The sequence below is a fragment of the Kogia breviceps genome, chromosome 14, assembly GCF_026419965.1.
Source record: "Kogia breviceps isolate mKogBre1 chromosome 14, mKogBre1 haplotype 1, whole genome shotgun sequence".
NCBI classification, from domain to species: Eukaryota; Metazoa; Chordata; class Mammalia; order Artiodactyla; family Physeteridae; genus Kogia; species Kogia breviceps.
Genome location: NC_081323.1, coordinates 68743955 through 68762600, shown reverse-complemented (window position 1 = coordinate 68762600; position 18646 = coordinate 68743955). Strand labels below are relative to the sequence as shown.

General features: G+C 47.5%; 1 protein-coding gene across 1 annotated transcript; it reads left to right on the top strand.

Annotated features, from left to right (window-relative positions):
• The first annotated feature begins 1470 nt into the window (after positions 1 to 1470).
• GP2 (glycoprotein 2) lies at positions 1471 to 17457 on the top strand. The gene is made up of 11 exons (XM_059037005.2): positions 1471 to 1503; positions 2916 to 3096; positions 5600 to 6040; positions 6886 to 6996; positions 8197 to 8414; positions 8908 to 9056; positions 10249 to 10494; positions 11379 to 11541; positions 12498 to 12582; positions 13764 to 13808; positions 17399 to 17457. Exons 2-11 carry the CDS (start codon positions 3009 to 3011, stop codon positions 17455 to 17457), a joined length of 1605 nt encoding a protein of 534 aa, XP_058892988.1. The 5' UTR covers positions 1471 to 1503; positions 2916 to 3008.
• The last annotated feature ends 1189 nt before the right edge of the window (positions 17458 to 18646 follow it).

Below are 18646 nucleotides of genomic sequence, written 5' to 3'. Positions count from 1 at the left end.
TCTTAGCCATATGCCTCAGCTTGAAAGGGAGAGGTCAGAGAGGGATGGAGGAACTGACTTTGAAAAGAAGAAAGATCACCTTGTCAGAAGTTGGCGAGGGACTAGAAAATGAGGGTAGATATTTATATGTTTCTAGGGGAAGGAGACACAAAGTGGAGTGAGGTCGAGTGTGATGACTTAAATTTTCTTGAGGTAGAATGCAAGACACCTGCTGAGAATGGAGGAAGTGGGGAGAGTAAGTGAGTAGTGATGGCTGCAAAGACTGTTTAAAAGGGTGGAGAAGGTTGAGAGTGGCCCTAGGGGAGACTAGGGCGGGTACCTGGCCAAAATGAATGGATCAGTGGGATATTTTGTGGGCTCAGATGAATTTCTGAATCCAGCATTTGTAGTTGTTATAAGTTTCACATTTAGGGGATTCTCCTCCAAATGCACTAGGAGTAGAGAAGGTGGCTTGTACCATCTCTTCCTTGTCCACGTTGAGGTTTTCCTGGAAGCTGTTACCAACGCCAAGACAACCCATGCTCCCCGACCCTGTAACCTTGGCTCCTTAAAGAGTCCCAGAGTAACACAGAAAAGGCAACGGCCATTTATTCTGCTAAAGCTTTGTCTCTTTTGTTAATTCTGTAATATCTACCTTGCCCCAAAAGCCAGGTCCAAGCCTGGAATTTAAAAGTCCAAGATCTTCAGCTTCCTCTCAGTTTTACACCTTCCAATCTCTAGGGTAACCCACATACATAAGGCTCTTCTGATGCTTGTTTTGTCCAAGGACATGGGCTATCCTTTGCTAGTCCGTGGTTCACACATCCCCAGATTGGCCCTTCCCAGACTCCTCAGCATTGAGCATCTGAAGCTGGGTAGATTCTATGGGCCCAAAATCAGACATACCCATCTCCCCTTCCTTACTTAGTCCCTTGCTCTAACTGACTTCAAGCTGAGTGGCACCCAGACAAAAGCAGAAGTATTTTAGGGCGATTAGCCGGGAACACAAGGTACAAATGGAAATCTGTTGTGCAAACAAGTGGGTGTTTGATTTCTCTCCACTTCCCTTTGGATATTAATCCTTTAATATCCAAATCCTTCCTTTTGATTAGCGTTTGGTTTCTGGTAATAAATATGGTACCAGCTTCATTGGTTTATTGTGAGGATTAAATGTGAGAAGTAATGGGTGCAAAGCACTCAGCGTGTTCAGCATTCAATACATGCTGCTCTTGTTTATTGAGAAGCATTTGCATGAAGGAGGCACTGCTGGAAGGATTTACATGCAGGGGGATGGTGGGAGAACAAAGGGGACTTCCTTCACCGTCAGTCCTTTGCGGTAAATTGTTTATCTTGCCTGCACCCAACCAGCCCAGTGTATGCCTGGCAGGCTAACTCCAGTCACACCTCTGCACCAATCGTGGAGAGCCACATGGGTTGGCAACTGCAATAAAAGGATGGTCCACAGCAGGCTTGCATTCCCATTGCCAGAGGAAGAGGAGGAATGCTCTGTGTTCTCAGCTCCAGGTAAGTCCTGCTTCAATCGTCAGCAGTCTTTCCTCCTGATCCTGGGGGCCTCCCCCAACCCTTGACTCACTGGAATTGCTAGGGCTGTTTGTTTCTGGAAGCTTTCAGAACCCAGCAAGGAGTTTGCACCCTGGCCCTTGTCGAGGGCTCCAGATATCACTCTATGTCCAGATCAGCCATGACTCCAGGCACCTGCTGGCTGCTCCAGGCCTAAAAATGCCCCTCACCTTGTCCCTGGACACCCCACCGAGAAGACAGGCCTCTGCTTGGGATTTGATCTCTAAGAATTACCAGTCCCGGGCGCTCTCTCTTAACATATTCAGGCTATCCCTTCCAGAAACAGACCTCTATCTTCAACTGAAGTCTTCCAGAGGCTGTACGCAGTTATCTAAAGATTTTTCCATTTGAGGAGAGTTTCCCAGAAGAGGAAGTGTTATTTATTTGAGTGTTGACAGGCTCTTCACAGCTCTTTGTTTCTTTTTTTTTTTTTTTGTGGTACACGGGCCTCTCACTGCTGTGGCCGCTCCCGTTGCGGAGCACAGGCTCCGGACGCGCAGGCTCAGCGGCCATGGCTCACAGGCCCAGCCGCTCAGTGTCATGTGGGATCTTCCCGGACCGGGGCATGAACCCGTGTCCCCTGCATCGGCAGGCGGACTCTCAACCACTGCGCCACCAGGGAAGCCCAGCTCTTTGTTTCTATCCACTCCCTCCCCGTTTATTATTCATTCATCCCTCAAACCCCTGTTGAGCAACTCTTGTGCTTCTGACACTGTTCAAGGAGCAAGCACTGGGCTCAGTCTGACATGGTCTCACCCTCACAGACATCTACACACGTAGAGGACACTTCGGGCTCTCTTGGCACAGTGCCTGATGCACAGAACTGAGAAAGGGAAGCCGTTACTTTTGTCTGTAGGTATTCATAGCACCGTCACCCGCCCCCCTCCATCCAGTCTCCAAGAGCCACTACCTTGACCTGAGTAGGAACTACCCTGAGACCTTCTAGGACATTCTGCAGTCCTGGCTGGCTCTGAGCTTGCCTTTGGTTCTCTTGCTGTCAATCTCACCCACTTGGCAAGTCTCCTGCTCCTGTTATACCACCTCCTTTCTTCAAGTCACACCTGCTTTAAAGCAATACGGCCCTTCATGAAGGAAGCCATCGGTCCATTTCTAAGAATATGGGCCTAAGCAAGCTATTTCACTTCCAGTGCAGTGCTTACACATAGGAGGGGCTCAATAAATATTTCTGGGATTAATTTACTCTGAGTCTCAGCTTCTTCATCTGTAAAATGGGAGGAATGATAATACCTTCCCTGGAGGGTGGTTCGGTGCCTTAAATGAGCTAAGGTATGCAAGGGGCTTAGTACACGTGCTAACTGATGTGAGTTCCCTTCTTACCCTTGCATGCACCCAAGGGAACAACCTCTGTCTCCTTGATCGTATCTGGGTCTCTCCCTCCCACACCGTCCCCCGCTACATGGATAATCTGCAGGCCACTGAGTGACCGCATGTCTCAGCTCATGGAAAGGATGGCTCCTGTCCTGTGGCTGGCCCTGGCCTCCTGCATTCTGACTCTGGCATCTACAGAGCAGCAAGGTGAGTGCTCTGCTCACCTGGCATCTCAGATGCCCTGCAGTACTTGGAGAGTGAGCAGGGAAGTGCAGAGAAGGTGCTTCAGAGTCAGTGAGGAGACAGGGGCATGACTAAAGCAAGGGCTCAGAAGCCAGAAGTCGAGGGAAACAAGATGAGAGAAGCTGGAATCCAGTCACAGTCTCTCAAAGAGCCAAATCAGAAACTCCCCATCAAGGACAGTGGGAACCAGTTAACATAACTTCCCGTGCCCGGATATGGGGGCGATCAGCAAGCCCGGGGTTCATGAGGACATGAATCACCCAGTCACTCGGTGCCTTGTTTTGGCAATCGCCTCTCCTTCTTCCGAATCAGTTTGCTCATCTGTAGAATGAAAGGAGTAGGCTTAGTGATCTCTCTGTGGTCCTTCCAAAGATCCATGGATTGGGCCTCTTAGATGCTTGTAGGAAGGGTTCTCAGGCTCAACACAAGGGTGAAAATTTCTGCCCGTGTCACCTGTGGAGGGGGCTAGAGGGACTCAGCTCATGGCCTCCCTTGGGAAAATACAGTGTGTGCAGGAAATCATCCAAGAATAACAAGTGCAGTGCCTCCTTTCCTTAAAACAAGCATGTGCATAAGCAAGGCTTGAAAATCTCTTTTCTAAAAATTTCCTGTAATGTGATCCCAGCTTTGTGGGGATGGACAGAGAGAGCCCTAGCAATCAGCGCGTCGGTGCTGGGCACACAGTCACCCATTAAGTAGCTTGTGCATCAGGGAAAAGAAAAAAGGGATGTGATGTGATCCTGGTAGGATATACTTAATTCATCATTAAGGCACTCACACTATTCAACATATCAGAACTAGAGGAGAGAACTAGCTTAAACTACTAGGCCCCAGGTGCTGTGCATGGCATTTTGCACCTACTATCTCATTTAACCAGCCAACAATCCTTTAAAGCTTTATTTTCCCAAATGGGGCATGCATATACCAAAATGACTGTGAGGGTGCAGAAATTCTTAAAGAAGTTTTGGGGGACTTCCCTGGTGATCCAGTAATTAAAATTCTGAGCTTCCACTGCAGGGAGCATGGGTTCGATCCTTGGTCAGGGAACTAAGATCCTGTATGTCGAGGGGTGCAGCCAAAAAAAATTTTTTTTGATAGCTGTATATACTTTTCTTCATGGGTATTAAACAAAATAACTAGTACATCATACCTATGGTATCACAGATATTATTCCTTAGGATGAAACAAATTTATAAAGAGAGTCATTGAAAGAAACACGTGGAATAAATAATAGGACAGGTGGACACACGTGTGGCAAATGTCATGACCTTTGTTTTCTGTGGGAATGGATGAAGTTTGGGCGCCATTAGCTCACAGGTGTTGTTTTGCAGAAGAGTCTCAGGGGAGTTAAACCATCTGCCAAGGTCACCCAGTCAGCAGGCACAGAGCTGGGTTTAAACCCAGACTGAGCAGCCTGTGGCTTCCTCCGCCCTCCACCCCAGCCCTGCTTTACTTGTCTGCCTCTTCACGCATCACAGTCCCTGAATCTGTTAAAAAGCCATGAGATCAGCAATCAGAAATGGTCCTGTTAGACCAGCGGGGGGTAATTTTGCTTCTCAGGGGACAATTGGCAAGGTCTGGAGATAGCTTCGGGGAGGAGTACTCCTGGCATCTAGTAAGAAAAGCTCAGGGATGCTGCTAAACATCCTACAGTGCCCAGGACAGCCCCCAACACAGAATTGTCCAGCCCCAACGTCAGCAGTGCTGAGGTTAAGAAACCTTGTGTTAGATCTTCATCTACTGATAATGGACAAATGTCTATGATATATTCAGTAAAAAGTGCAAGTGGAAATGGACATATATACACTACCAAATGTAAGATAGATAGCTAGTGGGAAGCAGCCGCATAGCACAGGGAGATCAGCTAGGTGCTTTGTGACCACCTAGAGGGGTGGGATAGGGCGGGTGGGAGGGAGACACAAGAGGGAGGGTATATGGGGTTATATGTACACGTATAGCTGATTCACTTTGTTATACAGCAGAAACTAACACACCATTGTAAAGCAATTATACTCCAATGAAGATATGAAAAGAAAGAAAAAGAAAGAAGAAAGGAAGGAAGGAAGGAAGGAAGGCAGAAAGAAAGAGAGATGCAAGTGGAAAAAAACAAGCTCATTAAACCCATTTTTATTTTAAAAAAACTGTACTTTAAACATATGCTTAGAAAGGGTCTAAAGACTGTACAACAAATTTATGGTTACTTCTGGGAATGGAATGGGCTCTGACAAGTTTCACTTCTACTTTATTCATTTTAATGACCCTGATGTTCTTAATGCCTGTAACATACCACACGGGGCCTATTATTATTCTGACCCCAAGGTGATGAAGGCTGATGTTCAATGAATGGGTCATGTTCTGCTTGTCCTCGTTGGGGCCCCTGGCATTTCCAAAACAAAGTGTGTCGGGGATAAAAACCCTGTGAGCTCTGGGGTTTCTCTGTAAACCTAAGCATACTGTTACTCTCCAGGTTACAGAAACCCCACCAGTGCCAGTTCCTATGAGCAGGACTTGGAGTGCGGAGCCCCTGGCACCCCGGAGGCCCAGCTCTGTTTTGACCCCTGCCAGAATTACACCCTACTGGATGAACCCTCCCGAAGCACAGAGAATACGGAAGAAGTCCAGAACTGTGACAGTGACAAGCACGGCTGGTACCGATTTGTGGGAGATGGAGGAGTGAGGGTGCCGGAGGACTGCGTCCCCGTGTACCGCTGCCAGACGGCTGCTCCCATGTGGCTGAATGGCACCCACCCCACCCTCGGAGAGGGCATCGTCAACCGTACCGCCTGTGCCCACTGGAGTGGCAACTGCTGCTTCTGGAACACGGAGGTGCTGGTGAAGGCCTGCCCGGGCCAGTACTACGTGTACCGCTTGGAGGGTATCCCGCAGTGTAACCTGAGATATTGCACAGGTGAGGGGAGCAGGGCTACCTGGTGAAGTGCCCAGGGTCAGTAGAGCAAGTGGAGCCGGTCAGGAGGAGACTCGGCAAAACAGCCTCGGCTCAGTCAGTGCCTGTCAGTTGTTGCCCAGTGGGAATGTTGCCCAAGGGCTGCCAGACCTTCCAGCATTTCAAGTAAAGCCAGAAATTCGGATCTGAAGGTGAAATCTCCTGGTATATCTATCCACGTGTGTGGCATAATATTAAGAGCTCACACTCACTGAGATTTAAATTTCACTTGGGCAGTTTAACTCTCTGAGTTTTGGTTTTCTGATCTGAAAAAAACAGACAACGGCAAAAATAACTGCAACACAGCATGCATTTACAGTGCCGCTGCTCCTGTTCTAAACACTTTAAACCATTAATTCCTTTAGTCCTCTCATCAACTTCATGAGACATGCACTATATAGTTCGTTCAGATGAGGGGTCTGGGGCACAGAGAGGTTCAGCAGTTCTCCCAACATCACAGAGCTGGAATTGTGGCAGAGCCAGATTTGAACCTAGCACCCCAGCCCCATGATCCAAATGCTTAACCCCTATGCTGCCCCCACCCCGCTGTGGTCACCACGTGAAATGAACGGGCTAATGCAGGGAAAGTACTGGGAACAGCGTCTGCCTTGTAGTAAAAGCGCTAGGATGGCACCTCCGAGGTTCTCACCTCACTGGATTAGGAGTCAGGAAATTCGAGTTTGAGGCTTGACCCTTCCACCAAGCGTGGCACAAGTCCTCCGTGCCCTGTAGAATGACAAGGTTGGCCTTGGTGGCCTCAGGTCCACCCCGCTCTGCATCTTGATCCTCTCCTCTGCGCCTTACCCCAGACCCCGCCACCACAGAGGACAACTGTGAGAGGACCTGCCGCCCCAAGGAGGAGTGTAGCTTCGTCGGCGACACCTGGGACTGCGTCTGCAGACAGGACCTCAATATCTCCGGTGAGTGCTAGGATTGGGCTGGCCTAGTGGGCAGGGCAGGAGGGAGGGAACTTCAGAGGGTCTGGACAAGGTGTGGACCAGAGTCAGTAGGGATGGAACTGAGGTCAGGGGATGAGAGTGCACGAAGCCAGTGAGTTTGCAAGGATGGGGGCCAGGGATGGAGCACATTTCCAGGTCAGCCACTGGACCATGGCCTCAGGAGTGAGTGGGCTTGACCCATGAGGGACAAAGGTACTGAGGATGAGAACTCTGCAGGTGTGGAAGGTGTGTTCAAATATCTACAGAGTCTATACATGAGGAACAGGGACAGACTCCTGTGCCAGTCCTGGATTGGCCAGGTGGGGCCTGGGGCCTGGGACAAGCCACCTACACTCTCTGAACCTTAATGTCCTCATCTGTAAAATGGGGGTGAGATAATAATAAAAAAATACCTGCAGGGCAGTGTTTTTATGAGAATTCAATCAGAGCAGTCCAAATGGGCAGGCTCTGGAGGGGATGTTCTTCTCATCCCGGTAGGTAAGCAAACACAGTCAGGTGACCCATGGGTAGACATGCCACAGATGAGCCCTGAGCCCTGGGTGGGGATTGGATGAGCTTCCCACCGAGAAGATCTCCTTCCCTCCGAGACTCTAACCAGGGCCTCCGACTCTTACTTTGGGCACAAGCCTGCTTTCCTGTGAGCGCACTCCCAGTCTCTGTAGAAGAGAGAGTGTTCTAAGCAGAGGGGCAAGAAGGAGCCCGAGTTCCCCATCTGTGGCGACAAGGGTGTCCTTCTACCTCCAGAGGCAAGGAGGGCACCTTTCACAGGGGAGACTTATTTCCTGCCTTCAGGGAGACAGAGAGGAGGGTCAGAGTGTCACTCGTGCATTAGCTGTACCTTAAGTAACTTTAATTCAAAATAGTCAATGTACCATTAGGCATACTTTGGGGCGACCTGCTCTGGGGCTCAACAGGAACCAGACACGAGAACCTTCACCAAGCTGCACACAAAATGCTTGGAAATCTTGGACCAGGGGTATCTTTGCCAACCTCGCCTACCACAAGCCTGGGTGTGAATCCCACGTGGGTCCCAGGCCCCCTCCGGTCTCCCCAGCCTCCCGGTGGGCAAGGTGGCTTTGCCAAAGGGCAGCAAGTGTGAGCTCTGCCCGCTACTTCCAGACCTCTGTCCCCTCTACCTACCTTCCTCTCCCAACTTTCCAGATGTGCACAGTTTGCAGCCCCAGCTGGACTGTGAGGCCAAGGAGATCAAAGTGTCCCTGGACAAGTGTCTGCTGGGAGGCCTGGGTTTTGGGGACGAGGTCCATGCCTACCTTCAGGACCAGAACTGGAACTGCAGCAGCATGATGCAAAGAGAGGAGAAGAACTGGATATCGGTGACCAGCCCCACCCAGGCTGGTGCCTGCGGAAACATTCTGGAGGTGAGTGGTGTGTATCCCACTGCTGCCAGAGTGCGGGAGCTGGGCTGGTGGGGCCTGTCTCAGTAACTGGGAGCCCTTGGACAAGTCACTTAGCCTCCATGGGCCTCTGAGGTATGTGAGCTTACACATGTGTGTCCAGGAGGGAGCTGAGAATAGGTTTGATGCTTAAGCTCAGTCAATGAAAGCTATGATTATGATTATTTCACTTAGGGATGAGGTGGGAAAGGCTCGCAGAGGACCAGGCATGGTGGTTTCTGACTGTTCCCAAGGGTCAACAATTTATTGCTCTAGTTTTTGATCTGGGGTCCTCAGTCCCCTTCCCGTAAAGTGTCAGTGCCACTGCGGGAGGAGGCCCATTGCCTCCTTGAGGTCAGAGGGCGGGGTGTCAGCTTGACTGACAGCATCAACTCTGGAGTCACACAGACCTGAATCCCAGATACACTTGTACCCTCGTCCTCATAAACATACATGTGGTCTTGTTTTTATGCCAAAGAGAAACCAAACCCATGCCATCTACAAAAACACCCTCTCCTTGGTCAATGATTTCATCATCAGAGACAGCATCCTCAGCATCAACTTCCAGTGCGCCTACCCCCTGGACATGAAAGTCAGCCTCCAAACTGCCCTGAAGCCCATTGTAAGGTATGGCACTGACCCTTACTTACCCTTTGACCCGTAACCCTGACTGACTTCATGACATCTTATGACGTCCACAGGATCCGCCCACCTCCTTCAGAAGCTTCCGTTCATTCACTTGTTCATTCCACAAATATTTGCTGATTATGTACGAGGATGTTCCGCATGAACAAGGCAGGCATAGAATATTTTGTGGATATTAAAGATTATCCCTATGAAACAATACAACAACATGAAACTGTTAATTAAATGCGCTAAGAAACAAAAATGCACAACAATTTCATTTATTTTGAGGAAGGAAGGCATTAAACAACTAACTATGTCAAAAATTATTTACAAGTGAGATACACGCAGTGTGGGGTAGGCTTGGAGTGCTGTGGGATCAGGGAGTCAGGGTCCCTGACCTAATCTTGGTTGGGGAGGACAGCTGGGGGCAAGAAGGCTTCCCTGCAAATGTGGGATTTAAGCCAGATCAGCTTTGATTGGATAAACAGCTCCGGTAACTCACCAGAAATAGAACCAAATAGCGATTTGGATGGAATTCAATTTGGGCAGGGGCTTTTGTCTTTTGTTCACTACTGTATCGCTGTGCCTGGAATGGGCCCTGTTGAAGGAATTCCTCAGCATTCCTAGACTTGCTGGGGGACCTTCTGGGGGTATCAGAAACCCAAGGTGTCCTTCCCATTCCCTTATTGCCTCCTGGGCTCACAGAATGGCAGGGTTAGGATTAGAAATCTTCTGGTTCAATTTCTAGGTTTCAGTCTGTAATGTGTTGGGGCCCAAGTTTCATAAAAAATAAATATTAAAGCCCTTTTATTTATCTTGTTAAAATTGGTGTTTCATGGACGATTATGGGTTGGAGGGAATATGTCTGCTGCTAAAAACTGTGAGCCCACAGAACTGGTCCCAAGCCCTATGCTACAGGTTAGAAGATGGAGGTGTTCTTTGAGTGAAGGAGGTATATCTGCTCTCTGATGAAGGGAGAATTTGTAGGAATCCCAGCCAGACTCATGTGTTTGTCAAGATTAGTGCCTAGAAGGCAGTAAATGCTTGATTTAAATAAGTGATTGAATAGTTCATTTAGGAATCAAAGATGTACCTCTGCCTTCATAACCCGACACAAGTGTGGGACTTGATTGATTTTGTTCTCACTGGTCAAAACCTGAAATTTCCATTCTTGTGGATTCTCTATTCTCAGTTCCCTGAACGTCAGTGTGGACGGGGAGGGGGAGTTCACTGTCAGGATGGCCCTCTTCCAAGACCAGAACTACACATCTCCCTATGAAGGGGCTGCGGTTGTGCTGTCTGTTGAATCCATGCTCTATGTGGGCGCCATCTTGGAGAGAGGGGACACGTCCCGATTTAACCTGGTTTTGAGGAACTGCTATGCCACGCCCACTGGAGACATGAATGACCCTGTGAGATATTTCATCATCAGAAACAGGTACCGGACAATCTGGGGTTATCTTTTGGCCTAAATGAGGTTTGGGGTGGAGAAGAATGGTCATCTCATCCTTGCCTGGCGGTTGGGTAAATGGGCTTTTGCTTCTTTTGGAAAATAATTTGGTATTACGTATCATGACCACACCCTGTGACCCAGAAATATCACTCCTGAAATTGTAGCCTTAAAGGATTAATACAAAATAGGTGGGCAGGGTAAAGAAATGCCAATTATTTTTCATTTCAGTATCTTTTATAACGTTGGCAATAGGTTCATAGTTCAAAAACAGGGGACTTTTATACAGATGTTAACACTAACTGAACAACATGAAAATAGCACAAGTGTTGTGGGACAAAATATTATTGAATATTGTTAACAAGCAAAAACAAAGGGAAATGCATATCTAGAGATCATGATTCAAACCGTGGTAATGATGCTAGTTAACATTTACCATGGAGTTTAGCTGTATGCCAAGCACTGTACTAAGCAGAATATAAGGATTCTCTCATTAAATGCTCACATCAACCCTAGGAAGTGCATATTCCTGTCCCTGCTTTACGGATAAGAAAAGTGAGGTTCAGTAAAGTAATCGGCTCATGATCACTCAGCTAGAAAGTGGGTTGGGTTGGAATTTGAAATCAGTCTGTCTCGTTCCAGGGGCTGTGCCCCCCAAAATTTAAACCGTGTGGGCTTATGGGTAACATTGTGGAGGAAACCTGGAGGAATAAAATCTGTGTTATAGGTTGGAGAAAACACTTGGCGGGAGGTGGGGAGGTTCTTTAATTCTCTCCGATGCTGTTTTTATACTGGATACAAATTAAAGATGCAGACAAGGGCCTCAGGCCCCCTGAGTTGCTCTAGAAGTTAAGTCCCTGTCCCCCTCCCAGCTGCCCAAATAAACGTGATTCCACTATCTACGTGGAAGAGAATGGGGTGTCCTCGGAAAGCCGGTTCTCAGTTCAGATGTTCATGTTTGCTGGAAATTATGACCTCGTTTTCCTGCATTGTGAGATTTCTCTCTGCGATTCCCTTAAAGAACAGTGCCAGCCGGTGAGTATCTCTTTGGACTGAACAACTATTCAGTGTCTGACATGGGGCCTGGTACCTCCCTATATATTTATTGGAATTATGGATGGATTGAAAGAAGGGAGGGAGGAAAGGAGAGAGGAAGGGAGGAAGGAAGGGAGAAAGGGAGAGGAAGTTAGATGGATGAAGAGATGGAAGGATGGATGGATGGGTGGATGGATGGAAGGGAGGGAAGGAGAAAAAGAGGAAGAGAGGGACAAAAGAAGGATGAATGGATGTACTTTAAGCCTCCAAAAGCCCACATGTAAGCAATCCTTGTGTCCCCAGGAAGTATATCAGATGAAAGAGCCTGTCCTCTAGATTTCCTTGGCCCAGAACATTTTAATAATAGTTGACTTTTTTTAGTGCTTACTCTGTGTCAAGCACTGTACTAAAACGTTTACATGCCTTATCTAATTTAATTCTCACAGCCACCCTTTAAGTAGATTCTTTTAGCAACCCCATTGTACAGATGAGGAAACTGAGCTCAGAGAGGTCCCTTGCCCAAGGGCCACACAGCTAGAAAGTATCAGAGCTGGGGTATGCCCTGGCTGAGGTGTAACTACAGTGCCTATGCTCTTAACCCAGATTTAGCACTGCCCGCTGAGAGTTGGCATTTCTTGAGTGCTAACTATGTGCCTGTGTGTTGCAGACATACTTCCTCTTAACCTTCACAACCAAGAAGATACTATTTAATAATAGTAGACAGGTATAGTCATTTGTCCCAAATTAAACAACTGAAAGAGAGGAGAAGAGATTCAGACCCAGGTTCATTTGACATGACAGTGAGAATTCTCTAGATTGAGAAAACCAAACATCAGAGTTAGAATCATATAGTGGGTGAGGCTCCATTCTTGGGCGGGAGCTGCCCATTGCAGGAGGCGTCTGGAGAGGAACGTGCCTTTACATTTTGACATAATGAGAATTCTCCATCCCTACAGTCTTGCTCGGGGAGTCAACTCCGCAGTGAAGGAGTGGCTATTGACCCAGCCCGTGTTTTAGATCTGGGACCCATCACTCGCAGAGGTAAGAAGTGGCCACGTCCCAGTGATAACACCAGCTGGCCAAGTGCTGACAGTTAACTGCAGATGCCTGGGGTCACCAACCTAACAACCCAGGGCTTTTTCTGCTTCCTCAGTGCCCCCCACTGGTGAATGCATCTTTCCAGGAGATGCTTTGGGTACATGAGAATCGCTTTTGCCACATGTGCTGTGCTCTAGAGATCAGGCTAAGCTCTCAGCATGCACTGACTCACTTAATCCTCCCCAGATGCATCCATTTTACAGGTGAGAAACTGAAGCTCAGAGAGATTGACTCACCCAAGGTCACCCACTCATGAGCAGCTGCAACCCAGCTCGGTCTGATTCCGAAGCGTGTCCTTTGCCTTTTCCCTCCTGCCAGGTCCCCATAACTCAGTCTAAATCCTAAACCAACTTTATTTTCTGGGGAATGACTGTGTTTCTCAAAATCCAGTTACAGTGTTCTGGGGCGTGACCCAGGAGAAGCTTTCCAAGTGCTCCTCAAATTTTCATCCCTCCATCCCACAGGTTAGCAGCACCTGTGGTAGTTAGTCATGGTTTGTATTCTCACTGGAATCGCAGAATCAAGAAATCCAAAAAAATGAAAACATTTTTTTTTGTCCTAGAGAAATTAGGATGCAGTAACATTAATAACAGTAATGATAGTAACAGTAATAATAATACTTTGTTCCTGGCAGCATACCAAACACATTTATATGCATTATCACATGAAATGTTCACAACAGTCTAAGGACGTAAGCACTATTCCCACTTCCATTATCCAGATGAGTAAACAGGCTGTCTCCTGAAGAAGGCTCTGCCTGGAATTGTCCTGTCTTTTTATTGCCTCATGTGTTGTCACAGGGTAGCTAGTGGAGGGGGGAGGAGGTGCTAGGAGCTTCCACTTTGCAATCAGACAGACTGGGGTTCAAATCCAAGCTCTTCCACTTACTGGCAGACATTGCTGAGACTCAATCTTCTCATCTGTCAAATGGGGATGCGAACAGTTTCCTCACAAATCTGTCAGGAGGATTAAGTTTCATATGCATGATAGTAGATGCTTCCACAATGTGGATTGTCCGTGACTGTGATGGCCAGGTCCAGGAGGTCTTGGAGAAACTATGGCTACAGTGCCACAGTCAGTGGAGCATGACTATGGAACCCCTCACCTTCTGCTCTTGTCTCCAGGTGCCCAGTCTCTTGGTGTCATGAGTGGAACCACCAGTACTGCAGGTACATCATTTTCTCCTGCCTTTCCCACAGCCCTCCCTCCCAACTCTCCCTCTTTTTAATTCAGTGCATATTTAGTTATAGCCTCTTCTATGTGCCAGGCCCTGTGCCAAGAACTGTGGACCCTGAAATGAATCAGACCCTAGACTGGCTCTAGAGATGAGCTCTCACAGTGGAGCAAGAGAGCCAGTCATTAGACAGGAAATGTTTATTGAGCACCTACTGTGTGCTAGGCTTTGTTCTAGGCACTGAAGTTATAATGGTGAACGATACAGGCCAGGTGCCTGTCCTCACAGAGATTGTGTTCCAGTTGAGAAATAGATAACAAAAAGTTAACAACGTAGTTTAGAAATAGAGGAGAGTGTTGTGATAGAAAATTACCAGCATGGGTTAGGGTTAAATAACCGCCTTAAATAACACAGAAGTTTATTTCTCTCACACATAAATGAAGTCCACAAGGCAAGCAATTCAGGGCTAACAGAGCAGCACCATGAGGTCATCAAGAATCCAGACTCACTTCATGGATAGGGGAAGGCTAGCTGCTAATAAAGAGAGGTAGGCTCTGAGGGCATTTGTTCCGGGCTATCAGAAGAATCACAGTCCTTAGGAGCCTCTATCCAGATGATCTCATCCCATGTTCCTCAGTCCCCAGGTTTTTCCAGCCAGAGCTCTGACATCGTAGCAAAGCTGCCTAGACAGAGCATTCAACCATCTTTCAAGCTTGGCAACTATATTGAGTCCAAATTTGCTCTTCAGCTGTATCCACACTCCTATTTGCAGTAGATAAGGGCTTCGTACAAGCTAACTAACTACCAAACAGACCCTCTGGCTCTCTCAGTTGGCCGTAACAATTAAAACTCCTCAGTTACTCATCCTTCTGCATTAGGGCATTACTATAAAGCCGTAATAATTCACCAATTCCATTTCCCCTGTACTTAAAGGCCTGAATCATTGCACTGGCCAGAGAATTCCCCCCTCAACAGGAACTTTCTTTTGAGTCACTAAAATTGGTGAACATTTTAGCAATTATTTTGCTACCTATGATGGGAACTACTTATGCCACACATATTAGTTGGAATTGGGTTCTAAAAAAAAAAAAAAAAAAAAAAAGAATCCAACCTCCTTCCATCTCACCCCTCTACCATCTTTAGGGTGTGGCCATCACCTTCATGGTCCAAGATGGCAGCCAGAGCACCAATCTTTTTTTTTTTTTGATAAGAGTACTTTTCAACCTCTCTCATGGGATCTTTTCGCGGGCCTTTCACTGTTGTGGCCTCTCCCGTTTTAGAGCACAGGCTCCAGATGGCCATGGCTCACGGGCTCAGCCGCTCTGCGGCATGTGGGATCTTCCCAGACCAGGGCACGAACCCGTGTCCCCTGCATTGGCAGGGGGACTCTTAACCACTGCGCCACCAGGGAAGCCCCAGAGCACCAATCTTTATATCTAGGCCAGGATTGAGGGAACTTGGAAGAAGTCAATGACTTTTAAGGAACAATCCTGGAAGCTGACACCTTATACCTCCACTTACATCTCATTGGCCAGTGCTTAGTCATGTGGCCACACCTAGCTGAAAAGGAAGTTGGGAAATGTAGACTTTATCCTGGGTGGCCATGTGCCCAACCAATGTGTGATGGTTCTATTATCAAGATAGGAAGGAAAATGAATCTCAGAATGGATAAATGGTCGGAAAACTTTTCAGAGGAGGTGATATTTGAACTAAATGAGAAAAAGGAGACAGGTGTGCAAATATTAGCAGAATAAGCCCTGTAGGCAGAATGAATGCCAGTTGCAAAAATGAGATAGGCATATAAGCAAATAAATCACAAGCAAGTAGGTAGTGCAGAAGGGGCACACAGAAGAGTAATTAACTGTGTTGGATAAGGTCAGGAGAGAATTTCAGCATGTGTTAACATCTGAAAGGGCTTTTGATGGATGAATTAGAGCTCAATAGGAAGACAAATCTAAGAAATGTATTTTGGCCCAAAGGGAAAGCAATGTATTAAGATTTCACTATCCCCCAAAATGGCCTATGCTGGTGAAACCAGACATGAAAAAAGTTCTATCCATCCTCAAATCTCCAACTAGATAACAGTCTAAAAGTTTCCAGATAATCTCAACTTGTCCTCTCCATGCTCAGTGCTAACATTCAGACAACACTCAGAAAAGCAGTGCTCATTGGAGAGGGGGGTTAGAGCTCAGAGCAAAAGCAGCTTGAGAGCAGGGACCTCAATCTCATTCATTTCTTCCAGTCCTTCAGGTTAGCACAGTGCCTGGAACAGCCTGGCTTCCCAGTAGACTTTGCCAAATTGACTAATTTCTTGGTGGGTAGTGGATTCTGGAGCCTTCTGAAAATGGAGGGAATCACTCTGACCTGGTAGCAGAGTACCACAAGAGGCCACCTATGGTTTCATTGCTTGCTATCTCCCACAAGCATTTATAATGTTTTAGAATTAATTAAACGTCAATCTGTGTTTCATAATTATAAGCTGGTTGTCATATACTAATATGTTTCTGAAAATTATGATATTCTTCTCCCCCTCCCTCCTAAGGACATCAGCAAGTTACTTTGAAATTTAGGGGACAGAGAGCCGTTATAATCTGGTATTGGGTGGAAGGGGCAGTGCATGCCTCTCCCAGGTCCTCCAATATGAGGCATCTATGATCCAGGATCCAAGCCCTTCTTTAACCCTGAGTATACAGTAACGTTTAGAAGAGATATGATTCCAACCTCCCAGATCTTAGAGTCTAATTTTCAAAATCAATACTTACATGGTGTTTACCATGTGCCAGGCACTGTTCTAAATGCTTGCTATGAGTTCACTCACTTGCCTTACAAAAATCTCATGCAGTAATAGCTGCTAGTAATGTTTCTATTTTGCATACAGGGAAATTCAGGTGCAGAGAGCTTCAATAACTTGCCTAGGTCTGCACAGCTAGTTGCAGAGCTAGGATTCTAAGCTAGGTAGTCAAGCAACAGAAGTAGTGCTTTTTAACCTCCCTGTCCTTCTGCCCCTTCAGTATTAGTCATAGTAAGTAATGCTAGCTGCTGTAACAAACAATTCCCATCTTTCTGTGCTTTTATACAACAGTTTATTTCCCATTAAATCACTGGAGGATGCAGTTCAGTGCCTTTGCAGTCATTAGGAACTCAGGTTCTTACCTTCTGGTAACTTCTGGCAACTCTACTGTCCCCTGCAAGTCCTCTCCTGGATCCTCTGCATCTGGTCCCTAGATGATGGATGAGGGAGCATGGAGAATTATGTAGGAGGTTTTAAGGACCAGGCCTAGAAGCAGCTTCTACCCACATTCCACTGGCCAGATTCAGTCATATGGTCCCACCTACCTGCAAAGGAGGTGGAGAAATGTGCCTTCCAGCACGCCCAGAGGAAAATGAAGTGTTTGTTTGGTGGTGGTGAGACAGCTTTGCCTCTATCACATGGCCCTGTGCCACCTCCCAGGGGCTATAACCCAAAATAAATATTAAGGATACTCTGCCTTTGTCATCCTTGTAAGACAGAAGATAGGGATGCCACCTCATTTTGGCTGCTGAATTCCAAAGCCCAGCACCTGACAGTCCTCTCTTGCATTTCAGTGTTCCTGGTGGCCGGGCCCATGCTTCTCCTGCCTGTCCTCCTGGCTGGGCTCTTCTGAGAGCTCAGCTGGGCATCTGGCCTTGAAGCTCGTGTTCTTCCCTCTGGCGATGGCTTCCAGTCACCCTTCAGCTCTGCTGATTCTCTCTCCAGATCACGTAGACACTCTCCAGCCCTGACTAGGTTTGGAGAAAAAGAAGAGCTTTCCCTTGTTTAACACTCTCAGTGCCTTTGTATTCCTCTTTTTTCTCATGGTGGGTGCCCTACCACCTGGCCTGGCCTGACTTCCTCATCCATTAGCAGGATCCTGAAAGCAAACTTGCGATGAGCTTCTGTGGCTACAAGTATAGCACACGTTCATAACTTCAGGGAAGAGGGGCTGTGTCAATGGGGGGAAGGGGCGGGGGAACTGCTTGTAAAAAGATACCTCCCACAGACTTCCCAAACACCCCCTGTTCTGACTGCCAGTGAATTGAACAGACCAATGTTTGCTTTCACCTCGCTTCCTCTGGTGTATTTCCATCACGGTTTCAACACTATGCATGGGAACGTGTTGTAAAGGGGCCACTTTTGGAGGCCTCGTTCTGGGGAAGACTGGTGCCCATTGCTCCCCTGTCCCCCACCACACTGCAGACATGCTTTGACATGCCTAAAACTACACAAACCCCTACCCCTGGGACCTGGATGCTAGAGGAAATGCTCAGTTTGGGTGCAGAGATGCTGTCTCCCCAGAGCACACCTCTAGCTGTAAATCGTGACACCCTTGCTCTGAAGGGCTAAGCAGGGAGTCCCAGTGTAAAATGATGTATCAATTCTGCTATGGGGATGTAGCAGCAGAGCCTGGGGGATGGGTGAAGTCCCTTTCTGGAAACCTTGAATGAACCCTCACAGAGACTCCTTGAAGATGCCACAGATAGAGAATGCTATGCATGAGGCCTCTCCAAGCCAGCCTCAGGGAAAGTGACAGGATCAGGGCTAGGCGACCAGAGGCAGAGCCTATTCATCTGCCAGGAGGAGACTTTCCAAAGTGCCCCGTTGTTCGGAGATGGTATGGTTGCAAGAAAGAGAAACCCACTCCAGTGGACTCAGGCCAAAGGGGAATTAATTATAAGGATATAGGAACACCAAGTCCAAGGACAGAAGATACAGCCGCTTATCTTTTTTTTTTTTTTTTTTCATGGTACGCGGGCCTCTCACTGCTGTGGCCTCTCCCGTTGCGGAGCACAGGCTCCGGACACGCAGGCTCAGCG

Excerpts from the sequence above, each read along its gene's own strand:
- GP2 (XM_059037005.2), top strand. The coding sequence starts at position 3,009 with ATGTCTCAGCTCATGGAAAGGATGGCTCCTGTCCTGTGGCTGGCCCTG. Across the intron at positions 9,057-10,248 it reads GCCCTGAAGCCCATTGTAAG|TTCCCTGAACGTCAGTGTGG; the intron begins GTATGGCACTGA and ends CTCTATTCTCAG. Across the intron at positions 10,495-11,378 it reads TATTTCATCATCAGAAACAG|CTGCCCAAATAAACGTGATT; the intron begins GTACCGGACAAT and ends TCCCCCTCCCAG.